Source organism: Octodon degus, unplaced genomic scaffold (assembly GCF_000260255.1).
Source record: "Octodon degus isolate 3935 unplaced genomic scaffold, OctDeg1.0 scaffold00123, whole genome shotgun sequence".
Classification (NCBI taxonomy): domain Eukaryota; kingdom Metazoa; phylum Chordata; class Mammalia; order Rodentia; family Octodontidae; genus Octodon; species Octodon degus.
The window spans coordinates 5577244-5600871 of record NW_004524699.1 but is presented as its reverse complement, the minus strand read 5'-3'; the positions used below and the strand labels follow the sequence as shown (position 1 = coordinate 5600871).

At 56.2% G+C, this 23628-nt stretch overlaps 1 protein-coding gene across 1 annotated transcript in view; it reads left to right on the top strand.

Annotated features, from left to right (window-relative positions):
- Positions 1-15620, top strand: part of Hmcn2 (hemicentin 2) — a 128861-nt gene extending 113241 nt beyond the window's left edge. Inside the window, exons 84-96 of the mRNA XM_012516738.2 lie at positions 4203-4472; positions 7920-8069; positions 9193-9330; positions 9425-9546; positions 9750-9987; positions 10812-10874; positions 10972-11094; positions 11261-11395; positions 12155-12283; positions 12699-13016; positions 13355-13474; positions 14065-14191; positions 14978-15620. Of these exons, the coding sequence (XP_012372192.1) occupies positions 4203-4472; positions 7920-8069; positions 9193-9330; positions 9425-9546; positions 9750-9987; positions 10812-10874; positions 10972-11094; positions 11261-11395; positions 12155-12283; positions 12699-13016; positions 13355-13474; positions 14065-14191; positions 14978-15323 (2279 nt within the window). The 3' untranslated portion in view covers positions 15324-15620. The remainder of the gene's footprint in view (positions 1-4202; positions 4473-7919; positions 8070-9192; positions 9331-9424; positions 9547-9749; positions 9988-10811; positions 10875-10971; positions 11095-11260; positions 11396-12154; positions 12284-12698; positions 13017-13354; positions 13475-14064; positions 14192-14977) is intronic.
- The last annotated feature ends 8008 nt before the right edge of the window (positions 15621-23628 follow it).

Sequence of the window (23628 nt, the reverse complement as noted above, 5' to 3'; positions counted from 1 at the left end):
ATGTGGTGCTGGGGGATTGAACCGCGGTCCCTGTGCTTTCCTAAGCTTGTTCTAAGTAGGTGCTTTAGACCACTGAGCCATCTCACCAGCCCCCCCCCCCTTTTTTTAATCGTTCAGATCTGTGGTCTGTTTTGAGTTTATTTTTCTGTTGAGTATGTGTCTCAATTCCTTTTTCATTTTGGTACTGAGGGTTCATCCCAGGGCTTTCACACTACATGGAACCCTGAGAGCTTGTTAAATATTTACTTTGCAACAGGGTCTTGCAGTGTCCCCAAGGTGCCAGGCTGGGCTTAAAATCACTGTCTTCCTGCCCCGGCCTCCCAGATGGCCGGGTTATGTGGGCGTGCGTCACCATGCCCGGTTTTGTTTTCCTCTTTCTTCTATTCCTTTCTGGAAATCCAATTATTCCAGCATCATTTACGCAGCGCTTTCCTTTGTCTCAGCGATATTTTGTAGTTTTTGCTGTAAGGGCTTAAGCTTCTTTGTTAAATTGATTACTGAGTATTCTCTTGTTTGGGTTGCTTTTTTTGGATACACAGTCTCTCTGTGTAGTTCAGGCTGGCCTGGAACTCACTCTCCAGCCAGGGCCTCAGACCCACAGAGCTCCTGCTGCCGTAGCCTCCTGGATGTTGGGATCCAGGGGTGTGCCCGCCGTGGAGCCTGGCAATGGAGGTTATCGGGGATCTAACAGTTTTCTTAGTTTGATATTTCATGTTCACACACAGAAGCTCAGTCAGGCTTGTATCTTGGCCTTATTTCCTTCCTAACTAACTTCCAAGTCGTCGTCACTTCCCGGCGGGCTCTGTAGCACTTTCTACGAAGAGGGCTTCCGGGGAGGGGCAGCCTTGGCCCTGCCCTCTGTGCCCTGGCTTCTCACGCTGCCCTGCTGCAGCCAGAGTCCCTGTCACAGAGCTGCGCACAGCGAGAGCAGACACCCACCCTAAGTCCTCGGTGTGTGGCCAGCGTAGCTTGCAGTCTGTCACCATCAAGTCAGGTGGAGCTGTGGGGTCGCAGACGCCCTTGATCAGGGGCAAAAGTTTCTTGTCACAGTGCTTGGGGAGCTTGGCCAGGTGACAAGGGCTGTGAGTCTGGACCAGCTGTAATGTACATACTTCCCCAGGTCCTGTGCCAAAGCCTGGGCCTTCCTGGGGACTCAGAAAGGAGGAAAACACCTGCGAGACTTGGGACACAGGCATGAAGTAGTGACAGTTCCTCCCACCACCTGGGCAGGCTAAGAAGACTGCAAGCTGGAGGCCCCCGTGGCCCCCACAAATACTCCATCTAAACTCCTATCAAGAAGAACTTGTTCTGTCCTGCCACTGGGATAAGAAAAGCACATCCTAGCAAACAAGAGAAAACATCCAGACCAAACTCTCTGATCAACTAAGTCCCATGAAAGCCACAGTCCCACCCATCAGCAAACAAGGAGGGACCCTGCCAGGGTGGCCACACTCCCTGTTCTGGTGTCAGAGATTGGCAGTGGACCTGGGTGCCTTCATCACTTGGTAGCAGTGACCGGCACCACTTCCACAGCAACGAGAAGAGGCTGCTAAACCACAAGGTTTGTGGAAGAGCCAGTCTCCAACCAGGGCTGATACTCACATCTGTGATTTTAGCTGCCTGGGAGGCTGAGGCAGGAGGATTGCAATTTGAGCCTGGCCTGGGCAACTTAGGACCTAATTTAGGATGACCTGTCTCAAAAAAAAAAAAAAAAAAAAAAATGGAAAGGGAAATGACTCAGTGGTGGAGAGCTTGCCTTAAGCCCCAGGACAGAGGGAGGTGAAGACAGAGCCAGAGCCAGAGACAGATGGAGACCGAGACGGAGACAGAGACAGAGAATGAGAGAGAGCATTTCATAACACTCTCATGGAAATTTACCAGCCAGCTCAAGAACAAAGAACTCTCAACCTGAATGAGAGAAGACAGTGCGCAGAGGTCATCCGAGAAGGCATGGAAGCGTGACTCATCAGACCAGGACTTAAATGTCGCCATCAGGAAACCACTTCAAGGGGCGATGGCAGACGTGCTGGAGAGGTGAACAAGTGGCTGCAGAGCTGCTCATGCGCCACTGGGCCAGCTGCGCGCTCCCTCCGCGGCCCTGGAGGTCTCCCTGGAGGGTCACTGCTGCCCACCGCGGGCACAGTGGGCACTATCTGGCTGACAGCCACCCCTTGCTTCCGGCTGCTCCTGCGCAGCCTCAGCCCCATGCTGGCTGCCCGGCGTCTCCCATTTGTCTCCGGCCAGTTTTCCTTCTGGAGTCTGTTTCCCACCTCCCCCTGTTCTAAGCCAGCCCTGCCCTAGTTACAGGATGACAATCAGAATGACAGCTGCGAAGTGGGGGGCCCAGTCCCAGGCAGGAGGGCCACAGAGTCCCGCTGTCCTTCTCCGAAGTTCTAGGAGCTTTTGATGAACAAGGGAGACACGATAGGTTGTGCATTGTGCATGAATTCTAGATCCCTGAAATTTGAAAATGTACTCTGTTTTTTTTGAGATAGGGTCTTCCCGTGTAGTCCAGGCTGGGCTTCAACTTGAGGCGCTCCTCCTGCCTCAGCCTCCTGAGTGCTAGGATAACAGGCTATGTGACGCCACACCCAGCAAATACCTTTTTCGGAATGGGATCTTATGGTCTGTGTCAGACTTCTTTTGTACCACACTGAGGCTGGCACGTGCGTACTGTTCCTGTGGTGTCGGTTGGTGCCTGTTGCGGGCTGGTTTTCCACTCTGTGGAGATGCCATCATTTGTGTCACAGATTCTACTGCAAGCGGTTTCCAGGCTGGGGTGATGGTGAGCAGGGTTGGGCAGACTCTGGAACGCAGTAGACGCATGTCTGCATGGTCTGCATGGCCTGCGTGTCACTAGGATGTCACCCCAGAGCGGAACCGGGGGCTCCCACAATGTGCACACCCGGCTGTAGGAGAAAGTAGCTGCTGCGGACCAGGACGCGCCCAAGGCTGTGCCTGCGCCTGCAGCCCCGGGCCTGCGGATCCCTCCGAGAAGAAGGATGTTCAGCTGTGATTGGGTTGAGGGCCCTGAGACTGCGAGGCTGTCTCCAGCTACCCCAAGGGTTCTTAGAAAAGAAAGACAAGGCGGCGACCTGGCGCGGCGGTCTCAGCGCCGGGCGGCGGAGCGCGAGGTCGCCGGTTCGCGCCCCCGTCCTGACTCTTTCTCTCGGGGCTGGTGAGATGGCTCCGTGGTCTAAAGCACCTACTTAGAACAAGCTTAGCAAAGCACAGGGACCACGGTTCAATCCCCCAGCACCACATGCCAGCCCGCCCGCCCCCTGGTGGGTTGAGCTGGCCACACACACACACACACACACACACACACAAATAAAAATAAAAATTAAAATTAAAAAAAAAAAAGAAAGACAGCTGGACATGGCGGTGCATGCCTGGTAGCAGGAGGATCGCTTCGAGCTCAGGGCCATCCAGTGCTACACAGTGAAACTAAAACCAGCCTGAACTACACAGTGAGACCCTGTGTCAAAGCACCAGTACAGGAAAGGATAGAGCACCCTGGAACCTAGGGATGAACAAATACCCCTGCTTAATCTCCTGGAGGAAGTGTGGCACAGTGGCTCGAGCCCAGTGACCCAGGCTGGGGACTTCTGGCCTCCAAGCTTTGAGAACATACATCTGGCAGTACTGACCACCACTCGCGGAGTTATGACATCCACCGAGTGTGGCTGAGGCTGCCAGACCCCGCCACTATGGCTGCCCTGTGTAGTCGAGGCTGGGCTTAACTTGAGGCGCTCCTCCTGCCTCAGCCTCCATGTGTCCTTCTGTGGGGTATGAGTCCCAAAGGAATGTCCCCATCTTCAGATGAGAAGGCAGAGGGCCAGGAGAGCCCTGGGAGAGTCGCTCACAGCAAGGAGCCCAGCTCCACCTGTGTCACAAGGCTCCAGCGGTGTCAACGGTCACTGGATACAACCTAAGTGTCCTAGAAGGGAGGTTTGTTCAGAAAAGCACAACAGGACAGAACAGTGGGTTGCCAGCAGCCACTAAAACAAAGGCCTAATGGCACGCACAGCAGCTTGTGGGGTGAGAGAGGACATGCGGGCCGTAGCTGAGCCCCGAGACCCCGCGTGCCCTTGCCCCGCCTCCGTGCCTTTCGGTGCTTTCCGAAGTACCTGAATGAGCACGTGTTGCTGCAGCAGGCAAAAGCAGCTCAGTGCTGCTGAAGGCTGCCGGGTCTCCCGCAGGTGTGCCGGTGTTCCGGGTGGAGCCCCAGGACGTCACGGCGAGGCCTGGAGAGGACGTGGCCCTGCGGTGCCAGGCCACTGGAGAGCCAGCGCCCACCATCGAGTGGCTGCGAGGCGGGCGGCCCCTGCGGGCTGTCCAGCGGCTGCGGACCCTGCAGGATGGGAGCCTGGCGCTGCAGCGCGTGGAGGCGGGAGACGCCGGGGCATACGAGTGCGTCGCTCACAACCTCCTGGGCTCTGCCACAGCCCGGGCGTTCCTGGTCGTGAGAGGTAGGAGGCATCGCTGGCCAGGTCCTTGTGGACACCGGCAGCAGCTCTTGTTCCCTCAGGGATTGTGCCTCGCTTCGAGGGTACCTGGCCCGCCACACTGCCGACTGTGCAGCGCTCTGTTAGGTCAGACTCAGAATCGGCCAGTGGGGCGTGCCTTGCGGTTTATCTTGGTCTACCCCGCTCGCTTGCAGTTGGGGAAACTGAATCTAGGGGGCCTGTCTGCCACTGATGTTAGACGGGGGACCCCGGCTGTCCCAGGATGGCTCACCACCTGTGAGTTGCTAGTGCACAACAGGAGTGTCCACGCTGCACATGCGGGGCTAGTGTCCACCCAGGGTTCACACGTGGCCTGGCCAGAGAAGTGCCAGATGGGACACAGCTCAGAGATGTCACTAATCCTACTGTGTCAGGATTTGTCAACTTTCTTGTCCCTTGGGCCAGACCCAAATTTAAAGTTAAAGAAATGGTAATCCTGAGAAACCATAGAAAATAATACAGACCTGCGCAATGGGAAGTCACAGAATAGGACTTCTGGGTGGTCTGTGTCCTGTAGCAAACAGTCCACAGGTACAGCTTTGTGTTCCATGTGCAACGCCAGAATCATTCTCGTAGACCCCTTCCTCTCCAGCCCCATCCCTAGCAGACATCATTAATCTATCACCACACATAATGTCAGAATCTCTCTGTATAGACCCTTTTTCCAGAGCTTCCCTGACAAGTATCACCAATCTATCGATGTAATCAATATCAGAATCTTTCTCCGTAGAACCCTTCACTGTGGACTGGGGAGAGAGTTAAGTGGCATAAGCGCCTGACTGGCGAGTGCAAGGTCTTGAGTTTGATCCCTTTTACCAGATGTCACACCAGCCCCATAATGGGCCATGGTGGTACACATCTGTAATCCCAGCAATAGAGAAGCTGAGACAGCCTCCTGTCACTATGAGTCTAATTTTGAAGATATTTGCAGATATCTCTAATCTTCAAATGCATACAATGTCAGAATTTCTCTCCATAAAACCCTGCTCCAACTTGACCCATGGCAGACTGGACTAATCTATCACCATACACCATGTCAGGCTTTCTCTTCATAGAATCCTTCTATACCTTGTCCATCGCAGGCATCACTAATCTATCATGACAGGCATCTCCATAGAATCCTCTGGGCATCAAACTAACTAGAATTGGGATTTGGTGCTGTGTCACTTGAAACCCACTCTGCCTACCAAAAGTGGGCCCTCTCTGGCCCCTGATCTTCCATCTCCTACAATCGGGCAGGATGGCGACACATACTGCATGAGGAGTTCAGCACTGTGACACCAGCCAGGAATGCTCTCGGGAGTGACTTCATTCACACCCACTCCTGGCACCTACACGTGGCTTCTGGCTTGGCTCCTCAAGCCATGCTGACAGGAGAAGCGCAGCATGCAGGGGCGTAAGCAGCACACACTGCCTGTCTCATAGCCCTGGAGGCTCGGAGGGCAAGGTCAGGGTGCGGGCAAGGTTGGTCCTGTCCCAGCTTCTGGTGGCTTGCTGCTGCCCTTCGTCATGGGGCATTGGATCTGTGTATCTCTGAATTTCTCTTTTTATTTACTACTACTACTACTACTACTTCTGGATTTTTAAGACAAGGCCTCCCTATGTGGTCCAAGCTGGCCTCAAACTTATGGAGGTCCTCCTGCCTCAGCCTCCTGAGTGCTGGGATTACTGGCATGTTCCACCGTGCCTGGCTGCCCTGTTTATAAGGATGAAGGAATACTGGGTTAGGGCTCATCTCAACGACCTCATTGTCACTTAGTTTGCTCTGTAAAGATCCTAAGGTCTCAGTCAGAGGTCCGAGGTTCAGACTCCAGCCTGTGACTTTGTGCAGCGTGGCACAGCCCACCCGGTGTCCTTCTTTTCTGAGGGGAATGGCTCTCTTCCTGTGCTGCAGACTAATTGCAGGAAGGCCAGCAGATACAGAAGCTTGAGGAGGAAGAAGAAGTTACCTCCCATAATCCAGTTACCAGAAATGGCATAGGCCACGATTCGGGGCTGTGTCCTCTCACTTCTTCTCTGAGGGGAAAGATTCTCCATCTTTTTATAAACAAGGCCTCGTCCACGGGTCGTCTTCGCAGCCCGCTGTGGATAAGGCCGCTCTGCCTGGGGCGCTGTCCCCCAGGAGCCAGCCAGGGCCCACTCTTCTCAGCTGGCTTCCTCTTGTGGCATGGCAGTGGTGTCGCTTCCTTTCTGCCGCCTTTGCCAGACGAGCACGTTTCTTTCCCCTCATTCCCCCTCTCCAGGCCAAACCATGGGGCCCATCTTGGGGTGGCGGCCGGAATTTCCTACAGGGAAATCTCCTCAGGGGCCTTTATTAGGACAAGGAGTTTTGCTTTGGGGTGTTGTTTTCTTTTTTCTTCTTGTCATTTTGTAGCACTGGGAACTGAACCCATCCCCAGCTCCTTTGTTATCTTTTACCCTCGAGACAGGGTCTTGTTAAGTTATTAGATCATCCAGGCTGGGCATAGACTCGCAGTCCTCGTGCCTCAGCCTCCCAGAGTGCTGGGGTTCTGGGCGTGCAGCAGTGTGTCCAGCACAAGGGAAGTTTCGAGGCCTCCTGACTACAGACTTACCTTTCCCTCCCCTTCCTGCCTCTTTCTCCTTCCCATTCGGAGAAGAGGCTCTACTCCATGAGCCTGTCCTTTCCCAAGCCTGCGGGGTCCACTCCTGCCTCCTCATCTGTGGCTCTGGGCTCTTTCCTGTCCCCTCATTAGAAGGCCTCGCCCTGCCCCATGTCCCCACGTGCGCCCCAGCCCAGCGCAAATCTCATCAGCCCGGCTGCAGGCTGCAGGAAGCTGCTCGCCAGGCCCCTCATTTACCCATTTAGGGTCCTGGCTGTTGAGTGTTTTCTGTTATGTTCTGACAGATCATGGGCAGTTTGCTGCTAATGTCCCCTGAGAGCTGGCAAGGGGAGGGCAGCTAACTTGTGCCCTTGCCCTCTGGAATGCCAGCTGCCCTGCAGAGGTGGCTGCCCATTAGACAGAGGAAGCTCTCCCCACCCCCGCGTCTGCAGAGCGGCCTTGGCAGACTGCCTGGCACTGCTAGGGAGCCACCCGCCCCACCAGGCCAGCTGCAGGGTGCTGGGCCAGGGCCACTGATGGAATGGGGGCTGCAGGTGACATCATGCAGTTCTGCAGGGTGCCAGCCCCTGCCTTCACAGACTCCTGGCATGTAGAGTTCAATAAGTGTCCTGCGTGTCCCAGGGCCACCTCCTCATTTCACAGAGCAGCCCACTCGCTGCGGCATCTGCACACACGTACTCGCCTCTCAGAGTCAGGCTGCCTGGGCACCACGTGAGAGCATTCGCTGTGTGTCCTCGGGGAAGTCACTGCCCCTCTCTGAGCTTCTCTTCTTGCTTGCCCTGAGGGCCCAGGCAGCTTGTGTCACTGCTACTCATTTTCTTCCTCACAGAGCACCCCCAAGGGAGCCGGGGCAGTATGATTGGGGTGATCAACGGCCAGGAGCTTGGTGTGGCCACTCTCAACACCAGTGTGCAGCAGGAGGCGCTTTCTGGGGTCACCACCATCCACAGCAGCATCAGCCGCATCCCGGCAGATGTGGGTAAGTGGTGGTCGGGGTGGCACCTCATGGAGGCCCACTCTCCCTGCCCACTGGGGACCCTGCAGCAGGTGCTGCAGCAGAGAGCAGCAAAGGCTGTTCTCAGAGGCTTGCACAGGGTTTGGCACCTAGAGATCTGGCTGCTCCCTAAGTAATCCCAGCTACTCAGGAGGCTGAGGCAGGAGGATTGCTAGTTCAAGGCCAACCTAAACCAGTGAGGGAGACCCTGTCTTTGAATAAAAACACAAAAAAAGCTGAAAATGCCGCTCAGTGGAGTGAACACCTAGCATGCACGAGGTCCCAGGCTGACTCTGCAGTACCACACACACACACGCATGCACACACACACACACACACACACACACACACGCACGCACATACACACACACGCACGCACACACGCACGCACACGCACACACGCACGCACGCACACCCTGCCAGGTGAGCCTGTCCTCCTGGGAGCACTTCCCCTACAGTTTCTCTAGCACCAGCCTTGCATGCACTGTGAGGTCAGGGAGGTGTGAGGCTGCTCCTTCAGCTGCAGGAGCCCTGGGGCTCACCTGGGCTCAGCTGGGGGCCCAGCTCCCTCTGGCCAGCATCCCCCATGGGCAGTGCCCCCGCCCCCAGCCCATCCCTGTCTGTGCCCAGGAGTCACACGAAGGTCCAGGAGTGCGTGTCCGGAGCAAATTGTTGGCTCTGTTCTCAGTCAGTGTTTGAGAGCAGGCCTTCCTCTCCTGGCCTCCTCCGGAGGTCATCTGCAGAGTAGGAAGCGCAGCTGGTTTTCAGCTCAGCCCAGCAAGTGGTAATGACAGCTGCAGCGCACCAGGCTCCCCGACCCCTTAGTGACCCTCCACCCGCAGAGCTGAGTTCACTATCTCCAAGTTACAGATGTCTCTTCACGTGGGCTCGCTCATTTTCACCGCTCTCCATGAAGAGATATTTGCCTTAACTGTTGCTCAGGTTTTGGCAAATAACCAGTGCGAGTAGTCCCAAGGCTGGGCATGAGCTAGAGGATAAAGGGCTAAGCTGTTCTGGGGCAGTGGGGAGCCACAGAGGGCCCTTGAGCAGGAGAGTGCCCACGTTGAACATCCAGCCCTGACCTGGCCCCCGCGCCCACCTTGTGCAGGGCCTCTGATGCGGGTGCTAGTGGTCACCATTGCCCCTATCTACTGGGCCCTGGCCGGAGAGAGCAGGGAGGCACTGAATGGTCATTCTCTGACGGGTGGCAGCTTCCAGCAGGAGTCACACGTGGAGTTTGCCACAGGTGAGCAGGGGCCCCCGGAGGAGGGGAGGAGGAGCTGAGATCAGACCCAGGGCCTCTCCTGGAAGTGACACTGGCTGGCTGGCCTGGATTGCAGGGGAGCTGCTCAGGATGACCCAGGTGGCCCGGGGCCTGGACACCGATGGGCTCCTGCTCCTGGACGTGGTGGTCAATGGCGCCATCCCTGAGGCCCTGGCAGACACAGATCTCCAAGTGCAGGTGGGTGTGCAGACTGGATGAGAGAGAGGCGGGTGCGCCGAGTGCCAGGCCCTTCCTTCCCAGTCCCTGCTGGCCCCGCCCCAGGCTGCCCAGTGCTTGGCAGAAGAGGGGAGCTGCTGGCCCAGGAGACCCCAACCCCCCAGCCTTTGGGTTGGGACCTGAGGAGTGTAAACCCCAGGCTACCGCCTCCCCCAATTCTCCAGGACTTCGAGGAGCACTATGTGCAGACGGGCCCCGGCCAGCTTTTCGTGGGCTCTACACAGCGCTTCCTCCACAACCACATCCCTGGGCGTCTCCGCTGCAACCACAGCATCCGGTATGCGGCAGCACGGGGCCCGCAGCCCCAGCTGGTGCAGCACCTTCGGGCCTCGGCTATCAGCTCGGCCTTCGACCCTGAGGCCCAGGCCGTGCGCTACCGGCTCACTACAGCCCTGCAAGCCGGTGAGGCCCTGTCCTTCATTTCCACCCCACTGCTCCCACTAAAGCCAGTCACATTCTTTTCCTAAGCACTGCACAGAGGGTCCTGTCCTGGCCCCAGGCACCTCCTTGAACCCCGGGTGACCCCGCAACACCAGGAGGGCTAGGGACCTCCATGCAGGGTCTCCTGGGAGTGTGTCCACATACGCCTTTGGGGTGCTCCTCACCAGAGCCCTGAGGCTGCACACTGGATGAGGGGCAGGGGCCAGGCAGACCCATTCCTTCCCACCTGCATTACTTTCTGTCTGGGGACCTTGGGTACTACATCCCATCCCTGGTCTAGGGGTTTCCCTCTGCACAGCAGGGGTGGAATGGCCCACAGAGTACCATCTCAGAAGCCCCATCCAGGCTCCAGGTGCCCTACACCCTGGTGGCTGTCCTTAGGATTACCAAGTGGTGGCATCTCCATCCAGGCTCCTGTCCCCTGCCTGCCACAGGCCCTGCTGCCCCCTTCATGCATGCTACCCACTGACTGTGGCTGACCCTGTGCTCACCCTCTGTGCCTGCCTGCTGGTCCTCGTGACCTCTGCTTTCTACTTCAGTGGTTTTTCTTGAGTCTGCCCTGCCAACTGCTCTGGCCTGCCAGGAGCCCCTGGCACGCGCGCACACGCACACACACACACACACACACACACACACACACGCACTTCCTGTGGCCACCACCTGCAGCAGGCTTGGGAGGAACTTGGCTCCCTGCCCTGCTGGCCCAGGCCAAGGCTGGGCTTGGGGACCAGGAGGATGCTGTGACCTGACCCTGTGTCCTTAGAGCCTGTCCCTTTGACTTGCAGAAGAGAACGAGGTGGGGTGCCCTGAGGGCTTTGAGCTGGACCCCCGAGGAGAGTTTTGTGTGGGTGAGCAGCTCCCCTCCCTGGGCAGGGATGTATGCTCTGTCCCCAACTGCTGGCCAGAGGGTCTGTGAGCCCGGCCCACAGCTCTGGGCCTTTGCAGACAGAGACGAGTGCGTGGGTGGCCCCAGCCCCTGCTCCCACTCCTGTCACAATGTGCCCGGTCGCTTCTCCTGCTCCTGCCCAGTGGGCTTCACCCTGGCCTGGGATGAGAGGACGTGCAGAGGTGAGTTGCCAGGGCGTAGTGACAGTGAGCTGCTGGGAGGGCTGGGGACCTCCATGCAGGGTCTCCTGGCTGGGGACAGAGCGCATGTGTGCAGGCTGGGCCAGGGTCGGGGTGCAGGGAGGCCCAGGACCTGTGTTCATGCAGCCCCTGCCATGTCTGTCCCCAGATGTGGACGAGTGTGAGTGGGACGCCCATCTCTGCCAAGAGGGACAGCGCTGTGTGAACCTGCTCGGCTCCTACCACTGCCTCCCTGACTGCGGGCCTGGCTTCCGGGAGGGGGCCGATGGGACCAGCTGCGAAGGTGACAGGTGCAGGGTGGCCAGGACACACTCCCAGGAAACCAGGCATTGCCAGTTCAGCAGATGGCTGTGTGTGTCACCAGGATGCTGGGCTCCTGGGGGATCAGGAGCCCTTGGCAGAAGGAAGGAGCACAGGGCCCAGGAGATGTGAGCTGGCCTGAGTCTGAGTCCTGGCTTGGCACAGTGTTGGCAACTCCGGTGCCCTCCGTCCTGTGTTGGACAAGGGGGGGACAGGCTAGTGACAGTCTCAGAACCCAGCAGCAGCCTCAGGTCAGGGGCACCTGGCCTGAGTGCCACCCCTCGACGATGCCTGTGGGGTCCATTCTGTGACTCCTTGGAGGCCGGGGCAGCGTGGCACTCAGAGCCTGAGGCCAGCCCTCCACAGAGCTCAGGCATGCCGAGTTTGGGGGCTCTTCTTTCTGCTGCTGGGTGGTCCCCGCTTCTTCCTTTCTTCTTTAGCTCTTTCCTGTACACCAGACCCTGAGCTCTGTGAATGCATCTTCCATTCCTGTCCTCGCATGACCCCACAGTGACAGTCCGGCCCAGCCCTCCTTACAGAGCAGGAAGCTGAAGCCCAGAGAGGAAGGAACTATCTTCCGCTTGCTGGAACCCGGGAGTCTCCCTCCAAAGCCCACCTTTAAGCCTCGTCCTGCCTGTGGCCCCAGAACCCCGAGCACTTGGAGAAGAGGGTGTGATGAGGCCCAGAAGGGGCATCTCCCCTGGGAGAGGCCCTGGGCTAAGCCCCGCCACTGCCTCCCCAGATGTGGACGAATGCCTGGAACAGCTGGACGAGTGCCATTACAGCCAGCTCTGTGAGAACACTGCGGGTGGCCACCGCTGCAGCTGCCCCAGGGGGTACCGGACCCAGGGCCCCGGCCTGCCCTGCCTAGGTACAGGACACCGGGCCCTCACGGGGCCCAAGTGATGGCCCCCGGCTCTGGAGCAGTGGTGTTTAGGGTTGAGGCACTGGTGACTTCTGAGGCCTAGCAGGCCCTGGACCCATACTTTACCCTGCAAGGCACCTTCTGTACAGGCTGGGAGGGGCAGGAAGGTGGTGTCAGTGGGGTGGACCCTAGAGAGGCACAAGGAGTAGAGGAATCCAAGTGATCCCCTAGGGCAGTGGGGCCGGGGAGCTGAGCAGGGGACTCTAACATAAACACAGAGGCTGAGAGGAGCCTGGGGCAGCACAGAGGGCTGGTGCAGGGGCAGCCGGTGCAGCATGTGAGGCAGAAGGTTACAAGAGGCCTAAGCAATAGATGCTGCAGGCATGAGCTGCCCTGGATACCACATGGCTTTTCTCTGCAGATGTCAACGAATGTCAGCAGCTGCCTGAGCCCTGTGCCCACTGCTACAACCTCCAGGGTAGCTACCGCTGTCTGTGTCCCCCGGGCCATACCCTCCTCCGTGACGGCAAGGCCTGCATCCCACTGGAGCGGAGGAGACAGAATGTGACCACTGTCAGCCACCGGGGCCCTTTGGTGTCCTGGCTGCGGCCCCGGGGCCCCCTCTCTGGTGGCTCTTACCACGCCTGGGTTTCTCTGCAGCCAGGGCCCAGAGCCCTGAGCAGTGTAGGCCGGGCCTGGTGCCCACCTGGCTTCATCCGGCAAAATGGCGCCTGCGTGGGTAAGGCTGGGCCCCAGCACCCCCAAGAACGCACTCCTGTGGTATCTTGGGCCCCTGGGCTAGGCATGGGTACCTCCAAGGGCTCATGGGCAGGTGGGTGGCTGGTGGGTCTGAAAGGGTGGAGTGGAGGCAGTTCTGCCTGGCACAAGGTTGTCCCTCCCCTGGGCCTCAGTGACGGGGCTAAGGCAGGGAGGTATCTCACTGTCACCAAGCCCAGGGACTCTCCAAGCCCTGCAGTCAGGCCAGGAGTGGGCACGGCGGACAGGAGCTGGCAGGCAGGAGGCCCCAGCGTGTGTGATGTGGTCTCTCTGCCCTGTGCCCATCCCGCACCCTACCAGACCTTGACGAGTGTCGGGTGCGTGGCCTGTGCCAACATGCTTGCCGGAACACCGAGGGCAGCTACCAGTGCCTCTGTCCTGCGGGCTACCGCCTGCTGCCCAGCGGGAAGAACTGCCAAGGTGAGGGGGCAGTGCCCGACACGATGGGCTCTTGGCTGTCTCCAGAGAGGTCCTGGTGCCTCTGCCAGGTGGGAGGGCTGGTCTCGCTGTATGTTCCTGGACAGCTCTCTGGTGTCTCTGAGCCTCAGCTTCTTGCTGGGGAAGTGGGATCACCCAGCACCCTTGCCATGGCTGAGGGAGACCGAGGAGGGTGGGCACAGCTGCTGCAGGTGGCCTGGTGATGGCCTCCGGCTCTCTCCTTCCCCTACTTTCCTGCCCTGAAGACTGGAACTCATAGCCACTGGCTCTCTGCCATGGGCCTTGGGCACCCTGGGGGGATGGGAAGCCAGGTCTCCTGCAGCCTCACTCTCCCGGGCTCTCCAGCTATGCACCAAGCTCCGGATGTCCTCACTGGGTCAGCTTGGCGCCCTGCCAAGTCCCAACCCTGGGACAATAGGGAGGGAGCAGAGGGCCTCAGGCTGGGCTAAGGTCTGGCTGCTGAGGACCAGGGTGTGGGTGCTGCCCAGTGGCTGGCTGGGAAGGCCTTGCTCCCCCGCCCCCCTCACCCTTACCCTCTCTGGCTCCGGCCTTCGCCCACCTCTGCCACCTAGACATCAATGAGTGCGAGGAAGAGGACATCCAGTGTGAGTCTGGCCAGATGTGCTTCAACACCCGCGGTGGCTTCCAGTGCGTGGACACACCCTGTCCCGCCACTTACCGGCAGGGCGCCAGCCCAGGGTAAGGCGGGTTTTCTGGGGTGGGGATGCCTCATCCGCCAGGAGCTGGCAGCTTCCACCGTGCTCCTCCGAGGCGGTGTGCACGAGCCCCACCGCTGTGTTCCCGGCAGGTGACCAGGGCAGACATGCGTGGGGCCGGTGGGAAAGAGCAGGGGACACACAGAACCTAAGCCCCAGACACAGAAACCAACCATGACCCCAAACCTCCGGACGCACACAGGAGCGCACAGCATTTCCTCCACGATGCTCACAGGCGCCACAGATTCTTATACAGAGAGAGCACAGAGCCGGGCGCGGTGGTGCAGGCCTGTGATCCCAGCACTGAGGGAGCATAAGGCAAGAGGGCTGGGAGTTCGGGTCCAGCCTGGGCGACTTAGCAAGACCTTGTCTGAAAAAAAAAAAAAAAAAAAAGGCCTGGAGGTGTAGCTTAGCAGGACAGTCCCCCTGGGTTTTATTCCCAGCACCATTTAAATAAAAGGCACAGACAGTCGAAGACTGGGAGTCAGGAGCCGTTGGATGGGGAATTTCCCGGACAGGGCGTAGCTGGCGCAGGAGCGGGAGCCCCGGGCAGGGCCGAGCACGTGTCTCCAAGCCTCTGCCCCGCGCTCTGCAAAAACTGAGCTGTGACTCAGCCCCTGCAGGCCCGGGGGCGCTGGTGCTGTCGCCAGGCGCGTCGCTGGCTCCTGGTTTGGCGCGCGCGGAGCGGGGGGGTGTGGGGGGGGGCGCAGGGGCATTGCGCGGATCCAGGTGGCGACCACGTCGCTGTTCGTCCGTCTCTGGCCCGCAGGACCTGCTTCCGCCGCTGCTCGCAGGACTGCGACGCCGAGGGTCCGGCCACCGTGCAGTACCGGCTGCTGCCGCTGCCCCTGGGCGTGCGCGCGCACCACGACGTGGCGCGCCTGGCCGCCTTCTCCGAGGCCGGCGTCCCCGCCAACCGCACGGAGCTCCGCGTGCTCGAGCCCGACCCGCGCAGCCCCTTCGCGCTGCGCCCCTTGAGCGCCGGGCTGGGCGCCGTCTACACCCGTCGCGCGCTCACCCGAGCCGGCCTCTACCGGCTCACCGTGCGCGCTGCCGCGCCGCGCCACCAGAGCGTCTACGTGCTGCTCATCGCCGTGTCCCCGTACCCGTACTGAGCGGGGCGGGGACACCAAGGTGGCGGCGGCCGGCAGAACGTCCCCTTCTCGCTTCCTCGTGTGCTTGCGTCAGTCAATTTCCGTAAACAGCGGCCGTCAGCACGGCTGGGAGTACAATCCGCTGGCAGGACCCCGTGTCGCTGGCCCCAGAGACTGCCCAGGCCACTGGAGCCACTGGACAGGAACACAGGGCCCCTGTGTCCAGGAGGGGAACTGTCGGGACACAACAGCTGTCACCCGTCTGCACCTGGCATGGTCCGCCTGAACCTGGTGTGTGTTAGTGTATAAAAGCGGTGGTTTCTAACCCACGTGGTCTTCGTGTGCTCATTTTCCTCGGAGAAGAGGGGTCTGGGCAGGGAGGGAAGACCCCGCCTCACCCCTTCCAATCAGTAGTGTAAGAATCAGAGTCCCGCAGACCCACTTCCTCTGCAACTCAGTTTTCTATGTAATAAAAATACTGTGTGGCACACACTTCTCACCCCAGCCCTCTGGAGGCTGAGGCAGGAGGACTTCCAGGGGTCAGAGGCCAGCCTGGGGCGCACAGAGTTCAAGGTCAGCCTGAACTGCATAATGAGACCCTGTCTCAACCGTGAGTCACACGTATCCTCATGTATACATTAAATCACCTGTAGATACTTAAAGTACCCAGTGCAGGCTGAGTGAGCCCACTAGACAGACCGTTGTTTAGGAAGTAATGACAGTGATACAGGAAGAAAAACTGGTCTCGGGTGGATGACTTCCAAACAATATAGGGAACCTCCAAATGACATAGGGAAGAAACGATCTCTGGACCTGACCTGCACAAGTTCGTGTTCTCTAAAACCGAAGAATGAATTTTAGGAACAAATGAGGTTATGAGCAGAATATATTTATTGAGAGAAAGAAAGCTCCTGTCCGAGAGAGGGACAGGAGGGGGGCTCCAGTGGGTAGTTCCCCGGGAAGTTGTCTCTTGCAGGGACTTTTATAGAGGAAAACCATGTGGTGAGGCGGGTCTAAGGTGGTGGAGAACACATGGGAACTCGCTTAGTTGGGCATGAAGTGGGACAAAATTATGGTCAAGCAATGAGATTACAAGCACCATTGCTCAGCTAAAATTGATTAAATCCAGTATCAAATGGGAAAGCGAGTCACGTAGCAAGCGGGTACGAATACGGAACAGGGTCTCTTCCTGTTGGGGGCTGGGCTAGTGACTCATTTGGGCTCTTTCAAGTTGATTGATACTATTTAGGATATCAATCCCTGATACCCATCCCTAGGGAAGAATGTAGCTGTGCTTCCTCTTTTTGTCTTGGTCTTGAGGTGTGGCCCGTATGGGAGTGTCTGTCTCTTCCAAGTTGCCAAGTCACCTTGTCTTCCATCTTGTCTCCTTGAGGGCCTGGCCCTGTCTGACTGCCGAGAATATTTCTGTCGAACTCGGCTGCCTACAACAACAGGAACACCACCTGTCTGTGACCAGGAGACACAGTGAGGGGGCCAAACTTCACTTACACATCAGTCACAGCAGGAGCTTCAGCAGCCCCGGAGTCCGCTTTCCTGAGGGTCTTTAGCTGTGCTGTCCTGGCTACCTCAGTGTCTTGAATCCATCCAAAACGTTTTTTGTCTTTTGGTCATCTTGATTTTGAGAAGACATTCCCAGGTGCCAGGACTAGTGAATAAGATGGAAAAGGAAATGGTGTCTATTTTATTTTATTCTATTCTATTATTTGTCTTTTTGAGACAGGGCCTCACTATGCAGCTCAGGCTGGCCTTGAGCTCACTGTGTAGCCCAGGCTGGTCTCGAACTCGCAGCAGTCTTCCTACCCCAGCCTCCCCAGTGCTGGGATCGCAGGTGTGCACCGCCATGTTTTTACCAACCTGCCTTTCTGTTAGGTGGTGCTCAACAGCTGCAATGGCTGTATTTCTGATGGTACCTCTCAAGGCCCCTCAGGAATGAGAACTCCAGGACAGCTTCAGAAAGTGGCAAGAACGCTGGACGAGCATTCTCAGGCAGGTGGGGGTTTGGGGTGAGACTGACCGGACAGTGTCTAATAAATTCTCCAAACTCACCTCATAGTTTGACCTCACTGGGTATCCCCAGCTTATGGGTGCAAGGTCTGCAGTCGGGGGGGTCCAGCAGGAGCCCAGGGCTGCTGTCAGCCCTGCTTTGGTGACCTCCCCATTGCTATTGCCCATCTCCCAGAGACACAGCTTTTGCATGTCCTTCTGGGGAAGAGAGTTCCTTTGTCCCTGCTACTAGCCCAGGTGACACAGTCCCCTCTTGTACATGGACCCTTTTTCCCATCTGAACCTCCGAGAAGGTTGTCTGTTCCCTTGTGCCAGTGTGTGACAGCGCACTGTCCCTCGCCTTCCAGCAGTACTGAGAAGTGAGGTCAGCCCCACTTCCACCAGAGAGCAGGAGCTGCAGGGAGGAGGAGACCCCGCCCGCTGCTCATGAAACTGGGAGTCTGCCCAGAGACTGCAGGGCTCTTCTGCTTTCAGAGTTGGCTGCCTTTAAGCTAGAGGGCTGCAGCCTTTTCTATACAGGCCAGATAGAAAATATTTTCAGCGTTGGGGACATCTGGTCTCACTTCTGACCTCTGCCTCAGAGGGGCAAAGGGAGACTCAGACATGATACAAGCACAGGCGTGGTATGTCCCAATAAAACTGTGTTCATGCGGGGCTGGGGAGATAGCTCAGCCGCTTAAGGGCCTGCCTGGTGAGTGGAAGGTCCTGAGTTTGATCCCCAGTACCAAAAAAAAAAAACAAAAAAAAAACAAAACTGTATTTGTGTATGCTTTGCATGTTGAGTTCTTTAGCACCTTTGCATGCTATGGGGTTTTGTTTAATTAATTAATTATTTACTTTTGAAGCAGGGTCTCACTATGTAGCCCAAGCTGGCCTCAAACCCATGGTGATCCTCCTGCTTCAGCCTCCCGAGCCATGGTTTGCACATGAGTTTATTTTCCTTCTGCTGTTTTTCAACCACTTAGAATGGAAAAGCCGCTCTTGGCTTGCTCACAGGCGCGGCCCATGGTTTCTGGGCCCTGCTGCTTTGATTTCTATGTTGGTGGGGGTGGGGAGAGGGGCACCACAGGCCCTGCCACACCGCCCTGCCCAGGGCTGCCCTGCTGGTGTCTGGGCCAATCTCGATCTCAAGCCCTGCTGTCTGCTGGGCTGTTAATTTTTTCTGGAGGCAGAGGCCTTGCAGCCCAAGAGGAGAGAGACCTGCTAAGGGAGGTGCCTGCTCCTCTCTTATTCCTGCCCTCTCTGTCCCCCCAACCCCCTGAGTTTGCAGAAATCTGTGTTGAATTAGCACAGTGTGTTCTCACTTAGTTTGGGAGGGGCGGTACTGGGAATTGAACTCAGGATGTTGCTCTTACCAGGCGGCTATCTCCTTGACCTCTTGTTTAGTGTCTTCTGAGTTGAGTTTATTTTACACTTTAAAAAAAAATAATAATAAGGTCTTACTATGCAGGTCAGGCTGGCCTTGAGCTCACTTTGTAGTCCAGGCTGGTCTCAAACTGGCAACGATCCTCCTGCCTCAGCCTCCCAAGTGCTGGGATTACAGGCATGAGCCACCACACACCCAGCTCATCTGACCTTATTTTAAGCACTTAATATTGCAGATCACTAGATCAGGTAGAGAAGAGAGAGCTAGCATAGAAATGAGGTGAGCCAGGCCTCGTTGAAGGCTGAGTGGATAGAAAGGAAGCTCCAAGATAGAGAAGCAATGGCGGGGCTGGGAGCCTCCCCTGAGCTCTGTCAGCAGAGAGGGCCCAGAGAGTCTGAGCAGCAGCACCCAGGAGGAATCATGTGACACACACAGCAACAAAGTAGCTCCCAGAGGAGCCCCCTGCCCCCTGCCCACAAGGCCTTTGCCTTTGTGCTACAGCTCCGCCAAGCCCGTTTGCTCCCGTAGTCACCTTAGCTAAGGTGCTACTGGAAATTCTATCAGCTGCTGATAGCGACCTGAGGAAACCAGGGATGTGACTGCGTTGCGGCAGCCAAATTAGATAAAAATATTAGAGGCCGTCAGACAGGGCCAGGCCCTCAAAGGAGATAACACAGAAGACAAGATACCTTATCCGAGGGAGGGGCGGGTGCGCCTGCTGTGAGCCAGACCTAAAGACCAAAGAGCAAACGAATGCGAACCTCCTCCGTAGTAAAGATTGGCATCCTAGATTGATCGTACCCTGAGAAAGCCAGGAAGAATCCTTACCTGATGGCTACTAGATATGGTCCTGTTTTACCTTCAGGCCTGCTTGCCCCGTGACTCGTGACTCGCTTCCCCACTTGGTCCTGGACTTGATTTTACCTGAGCGATGGAGCTTGTAAGCTCATGGGCTGACCATAGTTTTGTCCCACCCCGCATCCACCTAAGCGAGTTCCCATTTTGTCCACCTTAGCACCGCATGGAAGAGACAGCTTCGTGGGGACAACCCGCTCGGGCCCCCCTTCTGTCCCTCTCAGACGGAAGCTTTCTTTCTTCCCATAAATATATTCTGCTCATAACCTCTGTTTGTTCCTAAAATTCATTCTTCGGTTTTAGAGAACGCAAACTCATCCAGGTCAGGTTCCCCTATATCATTTGGAGGTTCCCTATGTCATTTGGAGGTCACCCACCAGAGATTAGTTTTTCTCCCTATACCAATTTCACTACCTCAGACCTCTGGACACATCTCCTTAGCGTCCACCCACTCTCAGGACCCTCCTGTGTCCTGGGAATTTTCTCTCTCTCTCTCTTTTTTTTTTTTTTTCCAGAACCGGGATTTGAACTCAGTCCCTTGCACTTGCCAAGAAGTGTTTATTCCACTGAGCCATCCCCTGGCCCCCATGGGAGTTTTCTCTTAATAAAACTTTCCTGCTTTAGAATGGCCGGGGAGATGGCTCAGTAGGATAAGCACTTGACTGACAAACTCAAGGATCTGAGTTCAATCCCCGGTTCCACAAAAAAAAAAAAAAAAAAAAAAAAAACTTTTCCTGCTTTCACTTCCTTTCTCTGGCCTTTGACAGTTTGGGAGTTACCGTTCTGTAAGACTAGGACCTCCAGAGGCAAGAAACAGGGTTCACATTTCACTTAGGAATGGTGATACAGGGGACTGAAACTCCCAGCCTGAAAGGTACCTGCGCCAAGTTTGTATTCTCTAAAACTGAAGCATGAATTTTAGGAACAAACCGAGATTAAGAGCAGAATACTTATTAGGGGAAAGAAAGGTTCTGTTAGTGAGAGGGACAGAAGGGGGACCTGAGCAGGCTGTCTCTTCCAAGGATTTTTTCCCTCTGTGGCTGGCTCAGCCCACCCTGGGGGCAAGGCTGGCGTGTCATGTAGTGCCAGGGATTGAACCTCAGTCCCTACTTGCTTGCCTAAGCTTGCCTGAGCTTGCCTAAGCAGGCGCTTTAGACCTCTGAGCTATCTGGTTAACACCCCTTCCCACCCTGCCTCAGGGATTTTTATGGAGTAAAACCACGTGGTGCGGCAGGCCTAAGGTAGAGGACATGGGAAGTCGCTTAGGTGGGCATGAGGTGGGACAAAACTATGGTCTACCAATAAGGTTACAAGCACCACAGCTCAGGTAAAGTTGATTAAATCCAGGACCAAATGGGGAATTGAGTCATGTGACAAGCAGGCATGACTATAGAACAGAAGTTTATCCGGTAGTCAGTAGCAATTGGGTCAGGGACTCTCCCTGGCTTCTGCAAGGGGATGATCAATCCCAGACGCCAATCTTTAGGGAGGTCAGCATTTGTCCGGTCTTTGGCCTTTAGGTCTGGCCCACAGCGGAAGCATCTGTCTCCCTCACAGTTGCAAGGTTTCTTGTCTCCCATGCTGTCTCCTTGAGGGCTGGCCCTGTCTGACTCCCTGTAATATTTCTGTCTAATTCAGCTGCCTACAACAAGGGGGGATCACCAAGGGGGGCATCTCAGCTCAGCTCACACAGCTGGGAAGGGCAAGAAGGACTCCACCAGCGGATTCCACAGCCAGGGCTGTGACAGACATCAGGGGCAGGATGAAGAAGAGAGAACTCAGGCGTCCAAAGAGCTCATTGTGGGCCATGGCTGCGCCCACCTGTGACCCCAGTACCTCTGGAGGCTGAGGCAAGAAGACTGCAGGTTGGAGCCCTGCCTGACAATTTAGCAAGTTAGCCAGACCTTGCCTAGAACAAACAGGCTGGAGTTGTAGCTAGGAGTGAAGGCCTCCCACGCAAGCTGTAGTTAGAGCCAACCCAGAGAGGGCGTTTCCCACGCCTGCCTTGCCTGCCACTGGCTGTTATTGGCTAAGGGCTGTCCGACCACCACTCCCTGATGTCACCATCCCCATGTCACTGACCGGAGGCCTCTGCACATGGTGGGGGAGGGGGTGTACCCTGGCAGGTCACTCATTAAACTCCCTGATGCAGCTTTTCCAGGAATCTGGCAACTGGACTCCGCGTCCTTCTGGGTGGGGACGGGAACCTGGGGTCCAGCAGGAGGTCACTCTCTGCTCCAGGGACCGCTGCGCAGGCCTGGGTGGTGGCAAAGGGGATTCTGGTGCCAGGAGAGAGTGAGGTGGCTTCAGGGTGAGGTCCTCGGAGTCTCTGGGCTCCCAGGCTCCTGCAGAAGCAGGAGGCGCAGGGCCCTGGAGTGGCAGGGGCAGGAGGCGCCTCGCCAAGGTCAGCAGTCAGACTGTACCAGGATTCAAGAGGTCAGTTCAGACCAGAGGGCAGAGAGCACAGCTCACACTTTTTGTTTTGTTTTTGTTTTTTTATGACAGGATCTCGCTGTGCAGTTCAGGCTGGCCTTGAACTCATGGCAGTCCTCCTGCCTCAGCCTGGGGAGTGCTGGGGCTGTGGGTGGTCGGAAGGCAGCGAGCGCTCCCAGGGCACAGGTGAGGCTGTGGTGGCCTAGGCTGAGGCAGCAGTAGTCTGGGACAGGAGCCAGGACCAGGGCTTCAGCTACTCCGTCAGACCTCCAGGTACAGGATGACAGCCGATGGTGGGCGCCGAGCTCCTGCGGAGGGTGAGGGGACCTGGGAAGCGTCTCCAAGGGCAGCAGGTACCAGGGCCAAGTGGCTGGAAGGTTCCAGACCTGAGCCAGTGAGCAAGCTCAGGGGCTTCGATCCTGAGGGTGACAGGGACCAAGAGAGTCTTTTTTAAAAATCATTCCCTTTGTTAATATTCCATGATGTACCACTAAACCCTAAGTTTTAAAACAGTAACTACAATATTATTCTTAGCATACCTTGGGAACCAACAGTTATTTTTTGTTTGCATCAAATTTCCTGTCAGTGTTCAGAAAGGTTTTCTATTACAGTTCAAAAAAATCAGGGTGTAAGCCAGGCATGGTGGTACATACATCCCAACATTTCCGTAGGCTGAGGCAGGAGGATCACCATGAGTTTGAGGCCATCCTGGGCCACACAATGAGTTCAAAGCCAGGCTGAACTACATAGTAAGACCTTGTCTCCAAAACTACCTACCAACCTACCTAAATAAATAAATAAAATGAAACAAAAGAAGATCCTTAACTGGAATTTCATACAAAATAGAGAAGCAGCTTTTCGACACTCATGGGCATTCCTACATCACGCTTCTGGTTTAAACTAACCTTTAAGTTCCTCACGAGTGAAGACCGCCTCGAGATGTAGCTGCCGACACACTGACCCATCATGCAATACCACGGCTTCCGTGTACAGTAATGTGTTTTGAATAAATAATTACGGGGTTTATTTTTAATGTTGGGGCAAGTTAGGAAGTTATAAGTGAATAGAGACAGATCACATGCAAGGGTTGAAAACTCCACAATGCTAATATGCCCACTTCTACACTGACACACACGCTTCCTACAATCCTCGGTCAAAACTTGAGGAGGTTTTAACATAAACTGATGCTGCTTCTCCTACTCATACGGACAAGAACAGACATAACAGGTTTTTTTTTGTTGTTGTTGTTTTGTTTTGTTTTTGTACCAGGAATTAAACTCAGGACCTTACACTTGCCAGGCCAACACTTGTGCCACTGAGCTACGTCTCTGGGCCAAACGTAACAGATTCATAAAGGACAAAAGCTAGAGTGGAAGTCTGTACTCTGTAGCTGATGGCATTGCATAGGCAGAAAGATAAACAGGGGAGGAGAACAGAAAAACAGATCAGACCTGCATTTGATACAGGGGATGAAACTCCCGACCTGAAAGGTACCCAGGATGAGTTCGTGTTCTCTAAAACCAAAGATGAATTTTAGGAACAAACAGAGGTTAAAAGCAGAATATCGGGCTGGTGAGATGGCTCAGTGGTCTAAAGCACCTACTTAGAACAAGCTTAGCAAAGCACAGGGACCGCGGATCAATCCCC